The following is a 25,375-nucleotide window of genomic DNA, read 5'->3' as shown; positions in this document are numbered from 1 at the left end:
GTGCTTCAGATAAGCACCAATTTAACAGATGTGTGCTGAATACTGACTTTCACCTCAGGTCTCTTTTTTGCTTCTTGGACCTTGCATCCAAAGCAAAACGAATCAAGGTGCAGCTCTACTACTAAAGCTGTGGAGATAAATGTATTTGTGAGGACTATTTTTCACTGTAAGATAGTTTATACTGGCAGCATACCCACAGTCACAAAGTTAAGATCAGCAGATTTTCCTTCAGCACAGAAGGAATAAGGCAAACAAAAATGAAACAACTGAAATACTGAAAAAGACACCATTTCAGGCAGGACTGCTTGGACTGAAATGTCCTTGCATACCTCAATCTGGAAGTAGAGGATTCTTTTATTTTATTGAAAGACTTTTTGAAGCAATTATTTTTTTCTTTCTTCTTGGTGATTTTAATTCATTTACATTGTTCACAAAATAAAGAGGTAGGCACACTATAATGAAGGACTTAGTAAGACCAGCAACACTGTAGGAGCAAACAGCACTACACCAGGAATGCCCCTCCATGTCAAAAAAAAAAAAACTTACTTGCTGATGATGTGCCTCCTGATGCTGCTTGATAAAGTCACTTTTGTCTGTAAAAGCAGACAGGAGTTTCTCTTTCATCAAAGTTAATAAAAAATGGTACTTGTATTCTTTGTCAGCGTTTATGAACTTTATTATTGTGTACATCTCTTGATGACTCTGGCTTGGACATTTATTTAAAAAGGAAGAAATGAGAAAGCACCATGCACTTGATACACTACGGAGGACTTAAGTCTGACTTCAGCCAGAAATATGGAATAAAAATTTCTGTTCAAAAACACTGCTTTTTCATCAGCTGAGCTTGCACTTCCAAAGGCAACCACAAGAATCCAGAATGGAGTAGGATTTAAGATTCAAAAATAAACGAATTAAAAGTTCAGACAGCCCTTGCTGGGGCTAAAATCAGACTTTGCAGTTCTGAGAAACAGCATCACTCATTCTGCCTCAAGTCGAGGTAAGACAGGAAGAATAAGATTTCCAAATGCAGAGTCTTGAGTTATGAAGTATCCTGAGGAATGTGCATGCGCATGCTGGAGAAAGAAAAATATCTGTTAAAAGTGAAACTCCTTGTAGCACTCTCACAATTCAATACCATAGTTTCTGCAGTATTAATTACGTATTTCTTTCAGTCTGCTCTTCAGCTCTGACATTGCAATGACAGCATTTTAAATGAGACAGTTGAGAATCAACTGTATTAACGTGGCTGTTCCCTACTGCTCTCTTCTCTTGAAATCCCATAAAGGTAAAGAGAATGGCAGATGAACTCCTGGCCTCTCTTGTCAAAGACCTCATGCTTCCACTCCCATCAATAACTAACTTACACATCTTGGTACATGACAGATGTCACGTGTGTCTGTATACCAGAAGTGTGCATCAGTACTCTCACACAGCCCGAGGTTGCAGGTACAGATGCCATACAGTCAGGCACACTTCTGGGACATCAGCATTCCACTCAAGTGATGTACCTATGCTTGCTAACCAGAAGGGGACATATGCTGCTCATGGCCCTAGACAGCCTTTGTACAATCCTATACAGCCCTTTCTGCTCCAAAGGCCACAGATTGCCCAGTCTTTAACACTTAAAAGGAATACAACAAAGCATAAGATACATAAACAGGGTCATTAGTATGCACCTCCATTTTTTTTTCCCTGTGCTCTCTGCCAAGTCATGCAGAAACAGCAAGAAAACACGTGGCCATGCTCTGGCTTTCTTGCCCAATTTCTGATTTCAACACTGAAATCAACCTCACCCAACATAAGCAAAATAGTCTGCAAATGTAAAAGTTCCAAGTCTTCTGCTTGTATCACTCAAGAACTGCAGGTTATTTACTTGGCACCCACTAAGACTCAAACAAGGAAAGTTGTACCCACTTATGCTCTCCCTGCAATCCAAGAGGCATTCCTAAGCCTGAGTGAAACTGATGGAGACATACAAAATGTTTGTGCTTATGCTATAGGTTACATTCCCACAGTCAGGTTCAGAGGGAAGCTGACAGCTTTAAGCTCATAACAAAAGACAAAACTTCACTTGTGAAAAACTTGTGAAACCTAACTGCTACAGATTTTTTCCTTCTCCCTAGGAGCAGGGCTGCTCTTTGAAGGGATGCACACCTGAAAGGGAGCCAAGCTGGAGGAAACCCTCCTGTATTAGCTTACCTGCAGTGCAGCCTTCTGCTGAGCTGCAATGTGCTGTTGCTCAGCATGGTCACGGAAATCCTTGTTTAAAGGTGATCTTGCAAGTGCAATGCTGCAAAAAAGAACAAGATTATGAGATACACACCCACAGATAAAACTGCCAGAACTTCCACAGGTTAGGATTTACTGGACTCATGGCTTGACTTTAACATTGTCAGGAAAACTGCTATTTGTTAACCTAAGTGAGAAAGGGAAAAACTGAGTGATCACAGCTGCATCACGTGACCTAGCAAAACCAGCTGATGACAAACTAAACCTGGAAGTCCTGAAGCCTGCTGTGGATCTTGCCCAGTGGTGAAGCCCCACTAAAGTCAGTGGAACAAGTGGGAACTGATCATCAGCAGTTTTCAGAACTGCAGCTTCGTGCTTTCAGCGTTTCTCAGTCACTCCATAGTTGTCCTGAATCACTGTTGCAAACAGAAGCACTTACAAGAGCTCTGCAATCTTCAGAAACAATGACAACAACAGCTTAGGGTATGCAAAACTGATTTTGCTTATCTCAGTGCAGCTTACACTAGGTTTCAAATTAGTTTATGTTTGCTTTTTTTAATTGTTTTGAATAATTCAACTTGCTAAGCAAACATAAGAAATTAAAAGGAGACGTTTTCCCCTTCTCTGTGTAATTAAAATGAGCAGTCATCCTCCAGATAAAAATCAGTGAAGACTGCCATTAGAGGGCATTTCATGTAGTGAAAGGCAGCTGACAACTGTCTCTCAAACTGGTTCAAGATACTAGTGCCCAAAGTCCAGCTCTGCTCACTCAGAAAAAAAAGTATCAAGGACCACAAGGGATCCAAAGAAACTTAGCAGCTGACTTTTCCTAGCAGCAATAATGTCAACAGCTGATTTACTAAACCATGTTTCATGAGCGTGGCTGCTTTTGAAAAAACATCTCAGGACAAGATGAGCTGAAGAAGTATAATGCAAGTCAAGTAACAATCATCTAAATGTAAAATGAAATCATGACAAAAGTGAAGATAAGCATCACTGCTGGAAAGAGTACTGATTTTATTTAGGAGATAACATTTTCACTAATTTCAAAGATGTTTATGTTGCACTCAGTTCTATATCCTCTAACTTTCCAGTATGACTTTTCTCTTGAGATTAAGCAGTGACCACTGCTTTGTCCCCTTTGAAAACAGCAGCTTTTCATCCCACTCACCAGCATAATGTTTATTTTGTTACATGAAAAAGAAACCAAACAAGCACTCCTGAAAATCTGCTGGACCTGCAGGGAAGCTTGGAAGTATTTTTGCCTGAAAGAGTTTGTACATAATGGTGTGACTTTCTATTTTCCTTCATAATCAATAATCGTATTGGAATCACAGCTGTGTACTGAGTTACAGAAGAGATCTGACTGAGGTGATTTCAAATATTCAGTGAGGAAGAATTAAAGGTGGCCTAAAATCTCTTTCAAGAAAGTGTCAGGCAGCACTCAGTCTGTGTTCAAAATACCTAACTATTGTAGAGATATTCTATGTAACAGTGTGTCTAGAATATGGGATTGCATGTGATTCATGCTGGCCCCAAAGCACAACATTCTCAATTTCTTCACATAAGCTGGTGTGAGATCTTCTAGCTACAGATTCAGGACAAGAATCCATTTTTTTATTGGGATATCTCCTGTTTAAGGAAATAAAACTTCTAAACTCAATTTAGATAATTCCATCTAATGTGCAGAACCATTCTTTTTTTCAAAAAATCAGCATCAGTATGCTGACTTTGTCTTGAATGCAGGGAGTTTCAAGGTTAACTCCCTTTAAGAACTGTTCTCTAGATGTGCAGTACCTTGAAGCTCATCACATGCTCCCTGCACTCCTTAGAGCATTTCAGCTCACACTAATAACAAATGCTTTCTAGGTACTTGCTTCCTAACTCCTGAAGTAGGCTTGCTCAACCGAAGTCTGTTTCTCTTCCTCTCAAAAGGAAATTAAGCAAGCCAAAATTCACTGCTGGTAAACAATTTTAAATATTAATGCACTCCTAGCATGCAAGATATCTCGGACTGATTACTGAGGATGGCTAGGAAACACTACTGGTAAGAGTTTCAGTGAGTTTATTTCCTCGTCAGGCATTTCCTCCTCCTCCCCCTTCCCCCTCACCCTCTGATTTAACCAGTGATGTCCAAACAGGTCTCTGAACATAAAATACCTGGCTCCAGGGTGATTTGTGGAAGACTGGTTTTGCATAAGTAATTTTCTCTTCTCCTTGTCTAGTTCTGCCAGGATTGCAACCCTGTTTTTATTCTGGAAACCTGGTGAGAATGACAGAAAAGTATTAGAAAGGTTTACTTGATTTCTGTGGCCCATCTGAGCATTAAAAATCTCTGTGCAATATGACATTATGATGAATACACTAATCTTCAAAGCTTTACTCCCATCCAAAATGCTATTAATCAGAAGGTTAAATTCTCTTCTTATCATTTTACAACCTGAAATAGCTTCCTTAAGCTATCATACATATTAATACAGGTTTCTATCTCAAGTTAGACCCTACCTCTTCCCAAGCCACTTCTGGAGCTACATCCATGGTACAGGATCAAATAACCTTCCTTTCAAAGGAAAGCTAAACTTACCAGGTTTTACATTTAAATTGCAGTCAAGCAAAGTACAATAACAGTGTAATATATAACATAGTCCCAGGGTGTAATTTCTCATGCCAGTGTCCTCAAACTGTAGTACAATTTTTACATGTGCAATACGGATGAGACCACCAATAAGCCTGCATATGTGCTTGTACAAAAAGTGACTGCTATTCCATGCATGCAGAAAGGTTTCAGTTCTAATATCCTTCTGCATACACCGTGCCCTTATGCTGAGTATGAAGAATACCCACTCTGATAGAATTGAGAAGCAAAATTTTACTTGTCTGTACACAAGATGAGACAGTAGCTTTGTATACCATTCACCAAAAGCAGAAAGGGACCTTGTATGCTAGAGAAGACATGAAGAAGTAGTGTGGTTGAAAGACTTCAGAAAATGCCTAAAATAGCTGTTATTCATGTATTTTCAAACCTGTTTAACCAAGGATGTGGTCCAACAGCTGTACTTACACAAGTCTCTAACACAACAAATGATTTCACTCATCTATTATCTACATGGTGGCTACCAAACAAACCAGATGTGCAGGTGCCTGTTGCTGCTGCTTACTATTACATTACAGACTCACAGAATGGTTGGGTTGGAAGGGACCTCAAAGCCCACACAGCCCCAATCTCCTGCCATGGGATCAGTGCCATGCAGCAGGTCAGGGTGCAGCAGGGCCCCATCCAACCTGGCCTGGAGCACCTGCAGGGATGGGGCACTCACAGCTTCTCTGGGCAGCTGTGCCAGGGCCTCACTGCCCTCTGAATATGCCATGCATAATAACCTGCAGCCTTACTGGGTTCCTACTAAAGCCTCACCTTTCCCTGTGCCTAACACATGCACCCCAAGCCTCTGTACCTCCCAGTTCTTGCTGTCTTCAAGGAGCTAAGCCATCTGATTATATTTACTGTCTTATTAGGTAAGGTCATCCAAAATCATCTTTACATTTCTTAAAAGTTTTTAAATTAAAACGTAATTAATTGCTATTTTCATATTTGCTTTCTCTCTTTCACATGATGCATCATTTCCACTTAAATTCTCACTTTCCTAAGCATATTAGTTCAGATCTTCTATGTACCCTACCTAAAAAGCAGATAAATGATTTAAAAAAGAAAAAGCAACAGTAATAAGCTCAAAACTGAGAAAAAACGAGCTCAAAATTTTTGAAAGATAACAGGTGTGCTCTGAGAGACCCAAGGGCTGTGAGATCTTGCCAACAAGATACAATTCAGCAGTTCTCAATTGCAGCTAGCTCAGACAATTATTTATCATGAATTCTGGAAACAACACAGTAACTAAAGTACTTCTAAAAGAGCCCAAGCTAAGGTCATCAAGCCTGTATGCACATTCTACACAGTTTTCATGAGGAAAACAAAACAAAAAAAAACAAAAAAAACCCACCTCAACATATTACCCATGCATAATTCTGAGCACATGCCTGGAAGTCAGACAACATGTTGACTCAGACAAGAAAAAGGAGATCACTTTTTAATATGTTAATATCAGCTAAAAAAGGACTGAATGTACTTGCACTTATCATGAAGCAGATGTTATGATTCAGACAGCATTAACACACATGTAAGAATAAAATTTTATTTGCTGTTTTTGGACTACAATCAGAAACCAAGAGAGACTTGGATCTCTCCTTTTAGTGCATGTCTTGCTATAGCAGCATATATCAGAATCTACAGAAAGTAATTCACAGTTCCTCAAGATCTCTCTCCCCCTTCTCTCCTCTGATAGCTTTATTAACTTAAAGTAATAGTTTGCTCCATAACTCCATCATTACCCATCCACAGTACTGAAAAAATTATTTATGACAATTTGTCAATGATAAACAGAAAAAAAACCTTACTTGGTAAAATGGAAGGAGACATCCAACATGTACAAGTTATTTCCTCAACTGAGTACCATGAAGATCCTACCAGCAGTATTTTTAACTTGTTCTTAAAGCAAAATAAAACCTGCTGTATAAAAGTTAAGAATTGAGAGAGTGGGGCATAAGAAATTCAGTTTAGTGAGAAAAAACTGGCATCCTTACAAAATCATTCACCACATCTGACAGATTGCATGACATTTCCCTTTAGATTTTCCCTTCCCAGGTCTCTACAGCACTTCAGTGAAGACCAAAGTGAAACAGCTAAATAAGTTTCCTATCTGAACTGTAAGGAAAGTAATCTTCCATCTGTAGCTTTTATTTCGCTTTCTGGTACAAAATATGTAAAATATACCAAAAAAAAGCCATCCTCAGTTATGACACACCTAAGAGAAGATCTGAATCTCAAACACAGCAATCCTTATTAAAGCTTTAAGTTTAGACTCTGCTTTTAACTGGGAGGAGTTGCACGACTGCTGAGCAGTTCATGAGTATTCTCTGCTTTGCAAATTTAAGAGTTCATACACAAAATTACCAACTCTTTTTTAGCAGCTAAGCAGATCAATGGCAGTGTTGGATGCCAAGCTGAGTACCTAAACTCAGTGCCAAGGTCCCAGATTAAAGATATTGCAAGTTTAAACCTGCTCTTTGTTACATCTGTATTTCTGACATCAAGCATTTTATTAAGTGCTCTGTGTAGAAGCTGCAGAAGTTTACTACCACCCTGTGCTGCACACAAAAGGCAGAAGATGACAAATCATCTCTGATTTTCTCATCTCCCTGTGGATGGTGGCTTAACAAAACATCATTAATCATTATACTGTGTTAACAGTAACAACTTCCATTCTGATGTGGTTTCATATAGATTGTATATAACTGTGAAACAAACAACATACTAGCAATCCAGTTAATTAACAAAGCATACACTAATACCTCATCTGTCTCTCTGATGAATAGCTGCATGCACCAGTGAATGTTAGACATTGATTGCTTTATGGCTGCAAATTTGCTCTGGGATGAGATCTGCTACAGCCCTTGGGCACTGCACTTGCACACAGATCAGACTGAGATACAGAGCAGAGCAGTTTGTAGATGATATAATAATCTTCCAGGAGTGTGCAAACAGAACACTGAATGTACCTGCTCAGATTGTGAAACATTAATGTGCTCAAAGACAAAACAGTGAACAAACACCAGGACAGAAAAAGATTTTGTAGAATTGCTCCAATTTGAAGCTTGCAATCTTATTTCAAGAGCTTGTTTCTTCCATTGTGCCAGAACTCTTCTTCCTGGAATCATTCAGCCCTGTCTGAAGGAGAACCTCTATTGCTTCCATCTGTGGGGATCTGAAATACAGTTCCTCCTGCAGCACCAGGGGGCTTCCCCATGGGACCCTACACATGCAGTGAAATCTTTGATGCAGCAGTATGCTAGCTGAGCTCTGCTCTTGCTGTGCACAAACAAAAGCCTTACAACAGCAATCTCATTAATGCACACTGCTTATTAAGTACTGTGAGGTGCTACTGCTGCAGCATCCTATTACCAAGAATAACATTCTATAAAATCAGAAACTGGTTTTTCTAATGCTGTAGTAAGTTTCACGTGGTAATAAAGCCCTGAAAGTGAGGCTTTCCTTAAGTCTTATCTGGTTTTCCTGTACCAAACAGCTGCAGCTTTTCATCTTTGAAATTCTAATAAAAGGAATGCTTTTGTAACAGAGGTCTGTGAGCTTAAGGATGTCTAGTCCAGAAACTCTTGACCTTTGCAATCTGAGTCTGCAACCATCAGGAAACTGCATTAAGTCCATCTAAGAAAATAACCAATTATGATTAAATGTTCTGAATGCAGTTGAAGTCTGAGTAAGTTCTTGTGTTCAGAACACTTTTCCAAGGAGTGTTTCAGAAAATACCTCCTTTCTTTTTTGTCCAAGATGGAAATGACAGAATGAATTACTTGAATAGCATTGGACTATATCTGCTCAGGAGAAAAATGCAGAAAAATTCAGCAGCCCTAATCTGTTAAGTGTATGTTGAACACAGCATACAGAATTCTGAGGGAAGCAAACCCAAAGGACTCTGACACTAAAACTGCCCCACTCCTTCCTAGTAAATTCACACACATATTTAAGAAATTTATTATTTTTAAGAATAATTAAGAAAATATTTAAGAAAAAGTAGCTTTTAACTCTAAATGACATCCTATTACTTGAATTGATTTTGTCTTGGTACTCACAAACAAAAACAAGAGTCGCTATTACAAAAGCCTTCAAATTTGTAACAGGACAGCTATCTGCTGTACTCTTTTACTCTCAGCATTTCCACAGAATCCCAATGAACTTTGTTAAAACTACCTTATTTTGGTCAAGCAGTGAGTAAAATACGTCTTTTGGTCCAACACACCTCTGTGTTTATTTTGAATTTTGAAATCACAGAGAAAAGGAAAAGCAGCTACAAGATAAGGGCCTGGTAGCCCTTAGAGTTTCTATGCTCAGTGTTGACAGCAGCGAGCTCCGTAGGTCTGCCCTCCTGGTAAGTGTACTGACACAACAACGTGAAACTGAATTCACTTCTCACAGTCAACAGATAACCATATCTTGGAGGTTTATTTGGCCTTTAATTTCCCACAGGTGAGAAAAGCTTCAGAGCTCGATTAAGTCTTCCAGAAGGCACCTCTAGAGGGCGATTTAAGCCCCTCTTTCAGTTGTCCGAGACAACACTCCCAATCCCAAGTGCCTCAGCCCTATGGATGGACCATTTCCATGTCTTTAATGAACCAATACTGATGTGTCGCTCTTCAAAGAAACTCCCCACAGCACTCCACGGGGAGCATAATTACGATTTTATTTGTCTTATTCTAGGCTATACCTCGCTGCCAACCACCCCTTGTGCCTTTCTCCAGGAGCTTTCTCACATTTCGCCACTTCCAGCCCCACCTTCCTTCCCTGCTTTGCCCTGTCTACACATTAATGCGTGCTTCGACAGACGCTCTTCTCAGAGCCGTCCTGTAAGAGCCTACCTTGTCCCGAGGGATTCGCTGCCATCCTTCAGCTCTGGGTTATTTTCACTCAGCTCAAACGTTAACCCCACTGATACCTGCAAAACAGGCCCAGCGCAGGTTAAGCACTTCTCCTTTCGGAGTTCGGATCTAAATCCACCACGCAGCTGCTGAAAGCGCCAGCTGACCTAACCCCCTCAGCTTCCCGCCCCGGGAGCGAACTCCCCCATTTCCCTTTCTCCTCCACACCCACTCGCGTCCCCTCCCCCCACGCACCGGAAGTGCCCTCGGTCATCTCGCCCCACCCGCTGCCGCGCAGCCACGACCAATCAGCTCTCGGCACACACTGACCTTTGCGTGACGTCACAAGCTGAGCGACGAACCTCCACCCCCCCGCCCCCCCCACGGCGCTCCGCCTTATCCATCCGGGAGGCGCAGAAACGCGTCACGTGCTCATGCTTGACGGACGTGTCCGTCTGGCCAATCGGCTTCGAAGACAGTGAGTGGGCGTGCCCTCGCCCCGGTGGGCTCGCCGCTGGCTGCTATGCAATGAGGGCTGAGATGGGTGCGCGTGGCGTGGGCTGTGCTCGCGTGTGGGCTGCGTGGGCAGTGGTCTGAGCTCCGAGCCTTGGCAGCCGCCCCTTTGGTCAACAGTTGATGCGCTTCACCAAGCCTTACAAGTTCCGAGCTGCTCGCCAGCGTCCGGGGTTAAAGTGGAACAAGGGTTTGTTAAAGCCAGAGTTGTTTTACTTGAGATGGAATTACTCATCTTGGTAAGAATGCAGAGAGAGTGGCTGCCAAATGCCATGCTGTTCCACTATCTTGGACAACCAAATATATACTTAGTTGTGGAAGGGAGCTGACATTTATTTATTTTTTTTTCCCAAACTTCTGTTGCAGACTGAGCTGATTACGTGGAGGTAACGTTTTTGGGGGATATACAACTTGCTTTTCAAAACCTCACTAAGGAACGAGAACTTTAAAAATGGGTAGATGTATATCTAGAGACTTGTGACTTGCAGATTTGGTTACCCAGACTGCTTGCCTGGTGAAACCTGTTTCTGTGTGTTTGTGTGTTGGTGAAAACCCCAACCAGTGCTCGAGCAACCAGCAAATAGCTGCCAGTCACAGGGAGCTTTCTGTTTGCTTTGGGACTACTAAAGTCATGTTAATACTGCTGAAGGTAAACATCATTGCTTTATGCACATAGGAGCATCATTTCCAAATCCCTTTGTCTAAACAGCTGAGTTCCTTCCCTCTGATTTTCTTGTTATTATTTGTTTAAATACTCATTGTCTCTTGAGAGTTACTGTATGTTCTATTTTTTCTCATTTTTAATTATATTGTCTAGATCTGTGGTTTACTTTGTCTACAGGTTTTGGATACCATCCTTAATTGTTGAGAAGCCCTGTGGGTGGAGAACGATGCAGAGCACGAGATGATGATCTAAACCTGATGTATTTCACTGCACGTTCGTGCCAGGGTGAAGGTGTAAGTGATTCTGGAAAGTTGCAATTAAACAGGCTGAGCTCTTCTAAAACACAGCTAACACTGGTGACACAGTTTAAGGAATGTACCGTGGTTCTTGGCCAGGAGCAAAGAAAGAGGGTAGAAAAAGGAAAGATAGCAAGGCAAAGACGTGGAGTTATCAGCAAGGAAACTCAATTGCAAAAAGGCTGAGACAGTTCTGTAGAAGTATGAGGAAAATTAATGACAGTCTTAACTTCAAGCATCCGTCTGGAAACCCAGTGCTGCCTCAAGTTAAATGACTGGCTTTAGAAGAAGTTTCTTATCAGCAAATTAATTTCCTCTTTGGGCTACAGAAATAGGAATGAAGGTAACCCTTGAAAGGAATGAATTCTAATCGCTGGTACATCAGGGTACTTTCATTTTCCCTGAAATTCTTCCTTGGTGTTCACCATAATCAAAAAGTTTATAAAATGTAGCACATACGTAGCAGCTATCAGATGAGGTAAGCTCAAAGCCGAGGTAAAGAAATGATTCGCCCATTTTTTGGCTGAAGTGAAAATGCAGCATATGAGCTTGGTTTGAGCCAGGGCCTTCTATGGGGTGCACTTTCTTGAAACTGGCAGTGCTACTCATACAGATCCATACTAAACAGCACCTTTTATTTCCTATTGTGGGTGTCACACACATATGCAGACCATCAATTTCAAAATGTTTTGAAGAGTTTTTAATCATTTTATATGGTGGGGTTTTGTTTGTTTGTTTGTTTTTTTAGGTTTTATTATTATTTTTTTAATAATCAGTTGCCTTGAGATACTGTTGCTATAGCTGGAGTCCTCTATGGTTGAACATTTGATTTTTCATTTGATTGCTTCTATTATCTATCCCAAGTGCAATCTTTCCACAGTCCTGTTTATTGCTTCCCCATCAAACGTGACAGCTTTGAAGGCTTTTGATGCAGCAAAGCATACCCATTAGTTTAAATATGTCCATGAATACCATTGTTGTCTAGGAACGATCACATCTGTATGCAGAGTCAAGTATGTGCATAGGATTTAAATGGCTTGAGTGCAAAAGCCTGCTCTCTTCAATCTCTGCAGTGAAAGACATGAGCTGTAATAGCACAGGGAAGAAAGGAGGGGGTTTTTTTTTGTTGTTTTTTTTTCAACAATACAGCTGAGTTTTAATTTTTGAACATCCTCTAGAATGGTCGTTTTTCATTCAGTATCATATATACTCATGTGCAGACAGATGCTAAGGTTATCCTCTCAAAGTAAAGCAAGTGTGAGAAAAGATAGAAGTATGCAGGAGTGGCTCTCAACAGCAGAAAAGACAACTGCCAGACAAGCCTAAGTGTCTGACTGGTGCGGGCTCTGATCTACCCTGGTGTTTGTTGTCTGTACAGTCTGGAGTGTGCTATACAGAAGAATCATATCATTTAGGCTTTAAATAGAATACCTCATGATGAAAAGCAAGTGGTTTTTCAATGACTGGTCTGGAAAATAAATTCAACCTGAAGATCGCCTGTTGCTAGTCATTTTAAATCTAGTTGGTATTCTGTGTCTCGTTATCTGAACAGTGCAATGAAGATGCATTAGAAAAGGAATATTCTGCAAGAGCTAAAGGAGCCCTTTTCAGACTCATTCTGAGCACTTAAGAAGCCATCTGCCATTATAAAAACATCCTAAGTGGTATTATTGAGCACTTGGCAATCCAGATCAGGACAGCTGTAACCCACTGGTGCTGCTTATCTTTAAATTTGTAAATAGCTTATCCTACAGGTCGCTTTCCATTACTGGTGAGTAGCTGCTCCAGTCCTTGCCACAAAGGAAAGTACTTTGCAACTAAATTGTTTTGCTGTCAGATAGCGTGTTTGCTATTGTATGTCAACTAACTTTAAATTTAGGATTGTTTTAAAGCAAAAAATACTCCTTTTTGGAGGACTTTGAAAGACAATACTGAAAGCACCCAGTTCTCAGAATCCACTACCAAATTGTTTCTATTCCAAAAGCTGTAAGTATCACAGCATCACAGAATTGTAGGGGTTGGAAGGGACCTCTAGAGATTATCTAGCCCAACCCCGAGTATATCTAGTACACAGTATAAGTCAATAGCTCTGTGTGGTGTCTGTTCAAAATTCCCTTTCTCTAACATATACAGGATGCTCTCCATTTGGTGCCAGAGATTCCTAGTAGTAATGTACCTCAACCTTGGATGAGAAGATACAGCTGAAGACCAAAAGTGCAAAGAGTACTTCCTAAACTAACCCTGCCATAATGGAGCTATGGAAGCATTCCTGTGCAGCCTTGCTGTATCCCTACAGGACTAGCAGGAATGAAAAGGCAGCCTTTAGGTCTTTCACCTCTCAATTTAACCTGGTAAAAATCTGTGGAGATGGCCTGCAGGATTTTTATTTCAGTGATTCAGAGGTAGAACTATTCAGAAACAAAACAACAAAAAAAAAAAAAAAAAAAAAAAAAAAAAAACCCACACATGAAACTTGGTGACCTTTGTCTTGAATTCGTGAGATTCTTGATCCCCAAATCTACTGTTTGTCTTCCTTCCTTCTTCTTTCCTCATTAGCACTATAGACATCTCTGTTGTATTTTTTTTTCTCTTTTCAGTTGAAATGATGTAACCATAAGAAATAGTTAAGATTTTGCCAGGAGAACGTACCATCTTTTTCCAGTTAGTATGAGTTATGAGATAGGCAGTGAATTTCAGTCTCTGTTTAGCCACTCACTGATTTTGATTCTGTTTTATATTTTAATTCTGTTGGTTGAATGTTTCAATATGCTGGCAGAATATTTAACAAAATGAAAACTTACAAGAACCATGACAAGGAACAGTCATAAACAGTCACAAAAGAACACCACTGCATTTAGTGGTATGGAGAAGGAAATGGAGACTGGAACATTATCATCTTTTTCATCAGTCACGACTTCTTAGCAGAACTGAGACATTTTATTTATTTCGGTGCTGCTACTACTAAGAAAAGATATACTTTCCTTCCTCAGCTTTTGGGTGTACATTCTTGTGCCTGCTGTTGGAGCCAGATAACCCACATGCTGTTGCATTTAGAGGTTTTCTATTTGTGTGTGGAAGAATTTTCCTACAGGAAGTCAGCTACATTACAAACTTTTTTTTCTTTCCCCCCCCCCCCCCCCCTCCTCCCCTCTTTCCTTTTCCCTCTCCCCCTTCCCCTTTTCCTTTCTTTTCTTTTGCTTTATTTTATATACAAAATATTTCAAGTTGCTTACAGCCTCTGTTGATAATTTTCAAGCCATCACTAGTTAGTTATGTCTTTTCTGTCTTTCTGTAGCTTCCGTTTTTTTGAATCAAGTGTTGAGTTTGTGGTATCTGATGATTACAAAAAGATTGCCATAGGTCAAGTTAAATAAAATTCTATCACGGATGAAGAAGAAGCTAAAAAAACAACTTCAGTGTGTCACACAAAGCTGGAGAGAAAACAGCAAAGAAGAGGTCAGCCAGTTTCACTCTTTTCAGATTACAAGTTTAATGTATTTTTAGATGTGATTCACGATTTTGACAATCTTTCTGTTCTCAGCAGGACAGTTTGTATTTACTACTTGAAGTATGTATCATTATTATATATAGGTTGCTGCCTAGAGGGTTACTTGCACCCTTAGTACTCAGTGAAATGGGAAGGAGGTAAGCATCTGTCCTTCAGTCTTATCTTTACTCCTCAGAATCATATAATTGCTCAGCATGGAAAAGACCTCCCAGGATCATCAGGTCCAACTGCAACCAAGCCATACTACCCTAACTATAACAACCCAACACTAAATCATGTCCCTGAGCACCGCAGCCAGACAGTTTTTATAACACATTCATACTGTCTGGATGGCATACCATCTCCTCTGGCACACTGACTGCAGCACAGAGCTTGGTGTCATCCACAAACTTGCTGAGGGTGCACCTGATTCCACTGTTAATGTCACTGATAAAGATAGTGAAGAGCACCAGTTCCAGGACTGACCCCTGAGGGACACCACTTGTCACTGATCTCCATCCAGACACTGAATCATTCACCACCATTCTCTGTGAACAACCTTGCTACTGGTTCCTTATCCATCAAATCCACCCAGCAAATCCATGTATTTCCAACTTGTAGAGAAGGATATTATGGGGGACCACATCAAAGGCATTATTGAAGTCCAGATAGATGACATCAGTGACTCTTCTCTTGTCCACTGTCACAATTACTCCGTCACACAAGGACACTAGGTTGCTCAGGCAGGACTTGCCCTTGCTGAAGCCATGCTGGTTGTCCTTTATCAATTCCCTGTGCCTTAGCAAAGCTTCCAGGAGGATCTGCTCTATGATCTTCTCTGGCACAGAAGTGAGACTGACAGGTTCATGGTTTCCTGGGTAATACTTCCTACCCTTTTTAAAAGTGAATGTGATACTGCTTTTATTATTCTTATTTTTATTTTTTCCAGTCACCAGGGTCTTCACCTGGCTGCAAATTAATTTCAGTTGATACTGAAATGATGTAGCATTGAGTCCTGCTCAACTGTTAAGTGTCTTGATTTTATAGTGTACTCTGTGGCACTGGAATTATGAAATTTAAACGTAAATATCATAGTGAGAATTTGAGACTATCACCACATTAATCATCAGGTTTCTGTATTTTCCTGGATAAAAAATCCTTCTGTAAGTGTCTTCTGGCCTTTTTACAGCCAGACTTCAGCTTACTGTGCACAAATCTTCTTGCATTTTGCATTCAGTGGTCCAGTTTGATATTGGAAAGTATTTCTAAGTTGTTTGGATCAGATGAACTATTAAGGATGACATGCTTAAGCTCCAGGCAGAAACCATCCAGGGCAACACAGAAAAACATGGTTAGTAACCAAAGAGGCACATTGCCTGGTATACAGTATTCACAGGCAGCTAAACCAATAAATAAATCACTAGATCTTGGAACTTCATTGCTGTATACAGGAAAATCACTTTAGAAACCAGACATATGACCTCCATAGCAATAAACACTATCTGAGTCAGATAATCACTGAGGCTGGAAGGGACCTTGGGTGGTCTCTGCTCCAATCTCCTGCTCAATGCATGGTCAGGCATGAGATCAAGCCAATTGCTCAGGTCTTGAAAATGTCTGAGGATGGAGACTGCATTATTTCTTCTGGCAATGTGTTTCTGGAGCTGTCTGCATGGGGAAAAAAGTTTTTGAGCAGCTGGGATTGCTTGGTCTGGAAAAGAGAAGCTCAGAGGAGACCTCACTGCCCTCCTGAAAGGAAGTGGCTTGGTCTTTTCTCCTCGTTAACAGTGATGGGATGAGAAGGAACGGCCTCAAGTTTCACCAAAGCAGAGTCAAGCTGGATATTAGGAAAAGTTTCTTTCCCAAAAGAGTGAGAACGGGCTGGAATGGGCTACCTAGGGAGGTGGTGGAGTCACTGTCCCTCAAGCTGTTCAAGGAACGTTTAGATGTGGCACTGAGGGCATGATTAAGTGGAGCAAAATTAGTGGGGATGGGCTGACAGCTGGACTAGATGATCTCAGAGGTCTTTTCCAACATCATTCTGTGACTCTAAGGAAGAACTATTGCTTTTTATCACGAAAGCCCACAGTGCAGCATTCTCGCCCGTGTCCCGCTGCCCTGCTCAAGCTGCCACCTGTAGGCTTCCCCGCCTACCTCCACGCAGCGGGCCGCACTCCATCAGAAGCCAAACACGGGTGAAACTTCCCAGCACCGGAGCTGCGACTGGCCACATCTGTCCGCGTATTTTTACATACCTATATACAGCTGCAAGGGGCTACGACGAGCGCTCTGTCTCTCCAGCGCCCAGCAGCACAGCACGTTGTTTTCGCAGCTTTCACCACGCGTAGCTCAGCACCACGACCCCAAACAACCCACCCTCCCGCTCCGGGCTGCCTTCCTCCGGCGGGGCGGGGCGGCAGGTGGCGCGGCGGGGCCCGAGGGGCGGGCCCTGCTCCCGCTCCTCCTCGTCCGCCCTCTTTCCGCTCCTCCTCCGCCGCCGCCTCGTAGTGCGGTGGCGGCGGGCAGGCTCCGGCCGCGGCCCCGCAGTTCACCGTCGAGGCCTTGCGGTTCCCGCCCGCTCCCGGCGCGATGTCGGGCGGCGCGGCGGGCGTTCCTAAGCCCCTCCCGTCGTCCGGACCCAAATCGCTGCGGGAGATGCCGCATCCCCTGGCCACCTCCAGCAGTGAGGAGATGGGGCCGGCGCTCACCCCCAGCCCCGATCTGCTGCTGCCCCGCAGCATCGCCGACAAGGTACGGCCCCGCGGAGGGCAGCGCCGGGGGGATGGGGAGCGGTCCCGCTGCCCGACGGGGGTGGACGGAGCGGAGGGGGAAGGGCTGCGCTTGTGCCTCCCCGCAGCCCCTTCCCGGTTGCATCCCGGCTCCCCGCGGAGCGGTGGGGGAGCGAACCGAAGGGGCCGCTGCCATCTCCCGCAGGCGGGTGCCGGGGCACGGCTGTGCCTTCCCGGGGTTGGGGGCTGTGTCGGTCCTTCGCCGCGGGGCTGCTCTATAGCGGAGCCCCCACCCGCTTTTTCGCAGCAGTGTGGTGGAAGGATGCTGTTGCATGAGTACCTCAGCCTGCTTTCCGTTTGCTTCCCTGCCTGTGGTATGTGTTAGGAAGGGCTCTGCGAAGCGTGCTGCCCAGATGTGGGGTCGTGGGTGTGATGGTGGGTGCTGCCTGCTCTCAAAGGCTGTGTGTGTCAGTGGGCAGAGTTCCTGGAAAGCAGCGAGGTAGGATCTCCTGGGAGCAGGCTGCAACTTTCTTGCTTTGAGCACTATTGCCTTACCTACAGGGTGTCGCAGACCTTCTGATTTCTCAGCGATGAGAGTGCTTCTTCTGCGTGAGATGGGATTTGTGGCAGTTGGTGGCTCCTTTTGTGGGTCTTCTGGCTGCCCCAGAATACAGCAGTGGTCCTGCAGCCACTTCCCATTCACACAGCCTCATTCCTGGGCTGTATCGCACTGCTTTGAGCGTTCAGAACACAAGCAAGCTCCCCTGTGGTTGCTGCTGAAAGGTGTCTGAGAAGTATACCACCATCTGTTGACAGCTGATTGCAAACTGAGGCTGGAGAGGTATTTCTGCCCCCCAAGCCAACTTACTATCATCAGGAAGGTTTTCGCTGATTTTTCCCCCAGCAGCACAATGAAGTCCATCTTGTAGTAGCTTTGTGTAATATTGCACATTCTGGGTGCTTTGCAGCGTGGACATGCTATAAAGGGAAAAGCAAAAAGGGAGTGAGGTCTGTGCTTGACCTGGAAATAGCACCAGGGTTACGAACCTTATGGAATAAAAGGATTTCCAGTAGGAAGAGAGCAGCATTCTTTTTTTCTTTCTAGCTGAATTAGCAAAAAAGCCAAGCGCCTGATCCTTCTGATGGAAGGAGTCCAACTATCTACTGTCTGAAAGCTGTTTCTTCTTCACAAAACACAAAGCACTGGCAGGAGTAAAAATGAGTTGACTTCTTCACCACTTCATGAGAAACTCCAGCGAGCAAACAGGTGTTCATGCATTTCAGGCAGTAATGAACTTCCGCTGTCTGCACTCAGTGAATAGTCTGGAAAGTGACTGTGATAAGTAGAGGTAAATAGAGACTTCTGGGTGGTTGATGTACCTCTAATGCTGAATCTGTGGTGGTGGGTTGATGACCTTTGAAAAGGCTAGGCTAGTTTTCTTGTTTCCAATGTGGCAATAAAGCCAGTAGCTGAGTAAAAGAGAGAAGTCCTTAACTGAAGTCCAGCTCAAAGTAAAATCTTTTCACCCATTCTTTATTGTTGCAGGGATAGGAGCTATTCTCTTGGCCTTTCCAAGGATCTTCTTGGAGAGTGGTGGAGTCTGGCATTGCAGGACGCATGTGGGTTGGTCTCTTTTGTTGAAGCGGCTCTGAGTCAGTAAGCTTCTGTAAGAAACAGCCCATAGCCATGTCTGTGTTAGGACAGCCTGTAGGAGGGTAGTGCAGCTGCTGACCCATCACCATGAACTGCATAACTTGCTTTTTCTGGGTTCTTTTTCTCTGCATTGAGCAAATACTTCCTAAACAATGCTGTGAGATGAAGGTCTCCTGCCCCGAGACTGGAATCCTCTCAGGAAAGTGCGGGAGTAAAGGAATTTGTCTGCTCTTAAAGTAGTGCTTCAATTTCCACCACCACAGATGTGCAGCCTGAAGTGGTTGAACCTGTGCCATCACAGCTCTGCGTTCTTTAAAGCATGGCTTTCTTGCCTTTTTGGAGCGGTTGAGTGAGGACGCTACTTTATCCTGAGTCAGAGAAACTTGGAGGACGAGAATGTTGCCTGCGTGAGTCCTGCTGGTTGGTTTTTATTTTTCAAACTTGGCAATAGTCTGGTTGCTTAGACCTTGTCTGAGTTTGAAGTCCCATAAAACTTCAGTTTTCTTTTAAAAACACAGTGGCTGATGATACTGGATCAGTTGGTCATGGGAAAGGGAAGGTCTTTTGTGTTATTTTCTACAGCTTCTATGGTTTGGAGCCCCTGTAAGTAGCAGTGGACTACTGTGAATCTTATGAAGAGTCCTCCAAAATATTCATTGCCTGAAATAATGTCTTCGTCCTGACTTGTAGGGGAAGTGCTGTTTTAAGAGTATGCAAGGTCTCAAATGAAGTGGCCATATCTGGCTAAAAACTCTAGCATTCATAGTGATTCCGTAACAAACATAAAACATTTGAGCTGCACTCTTATCTCTGAAGTATTTCTGAATTGGCCAGATCTTTCTATGAAGCATTTTGTTCCCCTCAGGATAAACAGTACTTTGTGTAATTAGACTTGATGTCTGACCTCCATCAGCTTTTTCTTCCCATACCCTTGGCAGCCTCCAAGCAAGGACGCTGCTGAAGCTGAACCTCAGCAGTGCTGACCCTCTGATGTCAGCTGAGATTGCAGGAGGAAGCAATCCCTCAGAGTGCATGGTGGTGTCCAGAGCAAACTTAGAGCAAGCTTTTGGAAGGCCTGCATGCCTGCTGACTGAGGTGTGCTTTTCTGAGCAGATCCTCTTCAGAGGAAGGTAAGACCAATGGGGAAGTGTCAGTGTGGATTTTTTTTTTGTTCGTTTGAGGAAAGAAAAAAAAGGGAAGTTCTGCTTGCATGTGGCTAAGTGACTGCTTCACCATTTTGTCACTTTCAGTGGTGAATCTGTTGTACAGTCTAGGAACAACACTGACACTGAGGATAAAAGGCATTATTAAGAGCTTGCTGGGTTTAGAGCAGAGTTGAGAAGTACATGGTTTGCTGCTGTGTGATTGTAACCAAATTAATATAGAATTACTCTAACACTTGGGATCCAGCCCTGCTAGGTTACGCTGCTTTAATAGCCTATTGCTAAGTGTACTATGCTGTTAAGAATTAGAAATGAAGTGTCCCGTGTGGTTTACTCCTGCTGTCTTCTAGTGTTGTCTTTGCAGTCCCTTGAGTGTACTGTCATGAGAGCAGCTTCCCAGTGGTGGCATTGGCTGTTCCTTCTATGGTCTGCCTTGAGTCTGGCAATTACTGCACGAGGTCCTGTCATCCAGGGCTGAGTTCTTGTCTACTACTCCAAAAGCTCTAGCATGCCTCCTGTGCTAGTGTCTCTTTGGATCTTTCAAGTTTACAAGACAATATAGTCTGTGCATAAATCTTTATTTTATTAACTCACTGGAAGAGAAAAGAAGTGATGTCTTGATCTGCTTCATACAGACTAATCTAATGTGAAATCAGATTTATCACCTAATTATGAGAACTCACAAATTGTTTAAGTGGTAACTTGTGACTTTCAGCTTCCTCACCTATGAGTGAAATAGTTCTCTGCTGACTGACAGCACTCATCCTTCCACCTGTGTCACAATTTAGGCGTAGTATCACAGCGAGAAGCATGAAAACCTCACTGGTTCAGCTTTTGATGGATCCACTACAAAAAAAAAATTGGGGTGAGCTGCTATATATGGAAGTTTTGTTCTATGCCATTTCCAAAGGTTCGTGGATTCTGAAGAGACTGCTGACCGTTAGTAAGCAAAAACTGTGGCTGCAGGAGACAGTGATAATGACCTCTATCTCTTCCTGTCCCTCCAGTCTTACATACCAGTTGCTCCTTCTTTGATGTAGCAGTGCTGCTCCCTGTGTGCAGCAGGCCTTAGTGTGAGCTGTGTTGGCTAAAATCTGAGTAGGAGTTCAGTGAGGATTCGCTTGTCCTCTCTTAGAGCCCTTGGTTATCTTGGTAATGTTTTGTAGCCTATAACCTATGTAGCTTTCCTTCTCTGAAGATATGCGTGACCTCTGATTGCTTATGTTAATACTAGGCAGACAAACTGAGCTTCAAGGCTGTTTTGCAGGCAGCGTATCAAGCAGATTGGATGTGAATTACCAGACTTGCAATGCACAGCTTGAAATTAGCTAATGCATGGAGGAGGCAATTAGAAGTTCAACTGCAAACGTCTGTGTGCGCTAACTGGAAACTATTGCTTGCATGTGACCCTTTGCTCATCTGATTCCACCTACCACCCTGGTGAATGCTTAGGCCTGTATTAGCACCTGATTGAGTATAAATACTTTGTGCAGTTGCTGGAGTGCTTTTACTTAGCACTCATATTCTGGAAGGGAGCCTGGCAACTTCCCAACAGAAGAATATACTGAAAGTCTGGAGCTCTGCTTCCAACTTCCTTGGTTGCTAGTTTAATTATTGCTCTTCATCCACCCACAAATGAAACCAGTTCGCAGTATAATCTAAAAGCTTAAAATAAATCTGCTTAAGCTTCTACAAACTTCTTCCTTTTCTGACTAAATGAGAGCTCTTAGACAAGCACCATGTACTTTTCTTAAAGTAGGCCTGAGGTAAATTCTCAGTCTTTGGAGGAACTGAATCTGGAGAAAAAGGCAAAACTGAAGCTGGTGAACTCATGAAACTATGTCAGGATGGATGAATCAAGCTTAGTTTCAGTCTACAGGAATATGAGATCATACACATGAGAAACTCAGGTTTCCAATATTGTGTTCTTCCCAGGGCTTAAGGTGAAACCAACTGGCCTGTGGGTCCCTTGATCAGCCTTCCTGGAGAGATGAGTGGTGTCTTAGTTATTTCTCTTTCCCTTCGACCCCAGTATTCAGGAACCTCTCTTGATCACTGTCATAAAGATGAGATAATCTTAAGTGATGTTAGTGACATCAGCTAGCTCCCTCAGCACGTGTGGGTCTTTCCAGTTATAGTCCAGGGGTTTGTATCTGTTCAGTTTATTGAAATGTTTCCTAAGCTGATCCTCCCTGACTGATCATAAGCTTTCTCTCTGGCCTTAGAGAGCCACAGGTTCCTCTCGGTGAAAGCTGAAGTGAAGATAGCCCTGATGGCCTTGACCTTTTGATCCCTTGTCATCGGGTCCTCTGCCACACTCAGCATCAGGACTACTTTTTCCTTTCATTTTGTTTTGCTGCTGGATATACCCTTCAAAACTTTAATTATTGTTGGTCTCCTCTGACTCCATCCCAATAATTCCATCTCTGTGTGCTCAGAGTCTCTATATTCCTTCTGTGTCATCTATCCTTGCTACCACCCCTCTGATACTTCCTTTCATATTAGAATTCAGCCAGAAAAGGTCTCCAGCTGCCTTTGGTTCCGTTTCCTGCTTATTTGGTTGGCCACTTCTGTGGGTGGGGAGGTGTTCTGTGGAAATCAGCTAGCTGTCCTGGATGTGTCTTATCTCCTAGGCCATATCTGTTCTTCCCAGCAGTTCCCTAAAGAGGCCAAAGTCTGCTTTCCAGAAGTGTGAGTTTGTGGTCCTGTTGTGCTTTGCTCCATCGTCTCAGGATTATTTCACAGCCATTGTGCCAAGTGGAGAGGTAGTAGTGAGGAATAGGTGAGAATGTCAAGTGCTGTTGGCATTGTTAAATTCTTGGACCATGTTTCTTAAAACAGAAAGCTTTCAGAAACAAGTGCCTGTTTGCCATGTGCCTGTCTTGTTCTTTGAGTGTGAGTTTTAGATATCTGTTTAAAGAAGTTACTGTGTCTTCTGGCATGGCAAGTCATTTCTGGTCATCTCATTAAAAGACTTGACTCAAACCTGGCATGGCCTTCAACTTGACATTAGTGCTCTGCTTGTAGTAGAGCTTTTAGCTGAATTTGATTTCCCATCTCTCTTAATGGTAGTACCTATAACTGCTTTCTCAACCTATTGTATTTCATAAACTGACATCTCTTGTCTAGGTTAATACCATGTTATCTCACTGAAGCTACAGAGTTCTTGTCTTGCTTTTGCTTGTAGCCAGCCCACAGTGTAATGGTGGTTAAACAGATAAGGGGTCTTTTCCACCCTTAATGATTCTATGATAGCCTAGTCCAACTGTCCACCAACATTTCTCCACTAAAGCATGTCCCGCAGTGCCACGTCTCCACACTTTTTTTTACACCTCCATGGGTGGTGACTCTACCACCTCCCTGGGTAGCCCATTCCAGTGTCTGACTGCTCTTTCCGAGAGAAATTGTTCCTATTCTTGACCCTCCTCTGGTGCAACTTGAAGTCATTCCTTCTTGTCACTGTAATCTGGGAGGATGAACTGATCTCCACCTCAACACAGCCTCCTTTCAGGCAGTTGCAGATGGCAGTGAGCTCTTCTCTGAGACTCCTCCAGACCAAGCAATCTCAGCTCCCTCAGCTGCTCTCCATAAGACTCTTGTTCTAGCCCCTGACATGTTTGTTGCCATTCTCTGAACATGCTCCAGGGCCTCAGTATCTTTCTTGAAGCGGGGGGTCCAAAAGCAAACACAGAACATGAGGTGCGGCCTCACCAGTGCTGAGTACAGCGGGATGATCATCTCCCAGCTCCTGCTGGCTTCGCTGTTTCTGATTCAGGCTAGGATGCCACTGGACTGCTTGGCCATGGGGGCAAACTGCTGGCTCATCAGCTGAATGTTGACCAATACCCCCAGGTCCATTGCGTCCATACAGCCTTCCAGCTGCTTTGCCTCGAGCCTGTAGCATTGCCTGGGTTGTTGTGCCCAAAGTACAGGATCAGATACTTGGTCTTGTTGATCTTCATCCCACTGGCCTCAGCTTAGTGATCTAGCCTGCCCATGTCACCGTGTAGGGCCTTCCTACCCACAGGAAACTCAACGCTTCCTGCTGACTGGGTGTCATCTGCAATCTTACTGAGGGTGGACTTAATTACAGAATCACATAATGTTGAGGATTGGAAGGGACCTTGAAAGATCATCTGGTCCAGTTCCCCTGCTGGAGCAGTAACACCTTGATAAAGTTCACACAGGAATACATCCAGGTAGGTTTTGAATGTCTCCAGAAGAGACCTCACAATCTCTCTGGGAAGTCTGATCCAGTGTTGTGTTACCCTTACTGTGAAGAAGTCTTTTTCTCTTATTTATGTGGAGCCTCTTGTGTTCCAGTTTGCACCCACTGCCCCATGTCTTGTCCTGTCATTAAGCAGGCCAGGCCCCAGAACTGACACCTGGGGACCACTGCTTGTGACCAGTTGCCAGCTGGATTGAACTCCATTCACAACCACACTCTGGGGCCAGCCATTCATCCAGCTCTTTACTCAGCAAAGAGTGTACGTGTCCAAGCCTGCCAGCTTCTCCAGGAGAATACTTTGGGAGACAGTGTCAAAAGCTTTGCTGAATTGTAGGTAGATTACATCAAAGGCCTCATCCACCAGACAGGTTATAGAAGGAAATGAGTTCAGTCAAGCAGGACCTAGTTTTCATGAACCCACACTGGCTGGCCTTATCTCCTGGTTACCTTGCACATGCTGCTTGATTTCACTCAAGGTGCTCTTTTCCATAACCTTTCCTGGCACTGAGGTCAAGCTAACAGCCCTGAAGTTATCTGGATCTTCTTTAGGACCCTTCTTGTAGTTGGGAGTCATACTGGCAAGCCTCCAGTCCTCTGGTTCCTCTCCAGTTGGCCAGGTACTCTGATAGATGGTGGGAAATGGCTTGGCAATCACCTTCAATGTCTCTCTTGGCACCCTTGAGTGGATCCCATCTGGCCCCATGGACTTGTGGCAGTCCACGTGGGGTAGGAGGTCTGTCTCCACCTTAATTGTGGAGGGTTTATTCTTCTACTCATTCCAGACTCCCTCTAGTATAGTTGCTTATGCTACCCTCCTTACAGAAATTGGATTTTATTGATAAGCGTGCATTATTAGTACTTTACAATACCACAGCATCTGCATAGTAGTAAAACTTTGTGAGGTGATCTTTTTGTGATACACTGCTT

The 25,375-nt window shown here is 43.3% G+C and overlaps 2 protein-coding genes across 2 annotated transcripts in view; one reads left to right on the top strand and one right to left on the bottom strand.

Annotated features, from left to right (window-relative positions):
- Window positions 1-646: 646 nt before the first annotated feature.
- Window positions 647-9,909, bottom strand: INIP (INTS3 and NABP interacting protein). The gene is made up of 4 exons (XM_065745264.1): window positions 9,715-9,909; window positions 4,390-4,492; window positions 2,200-2,290; window positions 647-1,073 (listed from the first exon to the last, which is right to left on the bottom strand). Exons 1-4 carry the CDS (start codon window positions 9,737-9,739, stop codon window positions 978-980), a joined length of 315 nt encoding a protein of 104 aa, XP_065601336.1. The 5' UTR covers window positions 9,740-9,909; the 3' UTR covers window positions 647-977.
- A 7,271-nt stretch (window positions 9,910-17,180) lies between these two features.
- Window positions 17,181-25,375, top strand: part of SNX30 (sorting nexin family member 30) — a 46,348-nt gene continuing 38,153 nt past the window's right edge. Inside the window, exon 1 of the mRNA XM_065745266.1 lies at window positions 17,181-17,425. Coding sequence (XP_065601338.1) covers window positions 17,264-17,425 — 162 coding nt within the window. The 5' untranslated portion in view covers window positions 17,181-17,263. The remainder of the gene's footprint in view (window positions 17,426-25,375) is intronic.

The sequence above is a fragment of the Cyrtonyx montezumae genome, unplaced genomic scaffold, assembly GCF_038088225.1.
Source record: "Cyrtonyx montezumae isolate F1298 unplaced genomic scaffold, pur_monq_1.0 scaffold_34, whole genome shotgun sequence".
NCBI classification, from domain to species: domain Eukaryota; kingdom Metazoa; phylum Chordata; class Aves; order Galliformes; family Odontophoridae; genus Cyrtonyx; species Cyrtonyx montezumae.
This window is presented reverse-complemented; position numbering and strand designations above follow the sequence as displayed.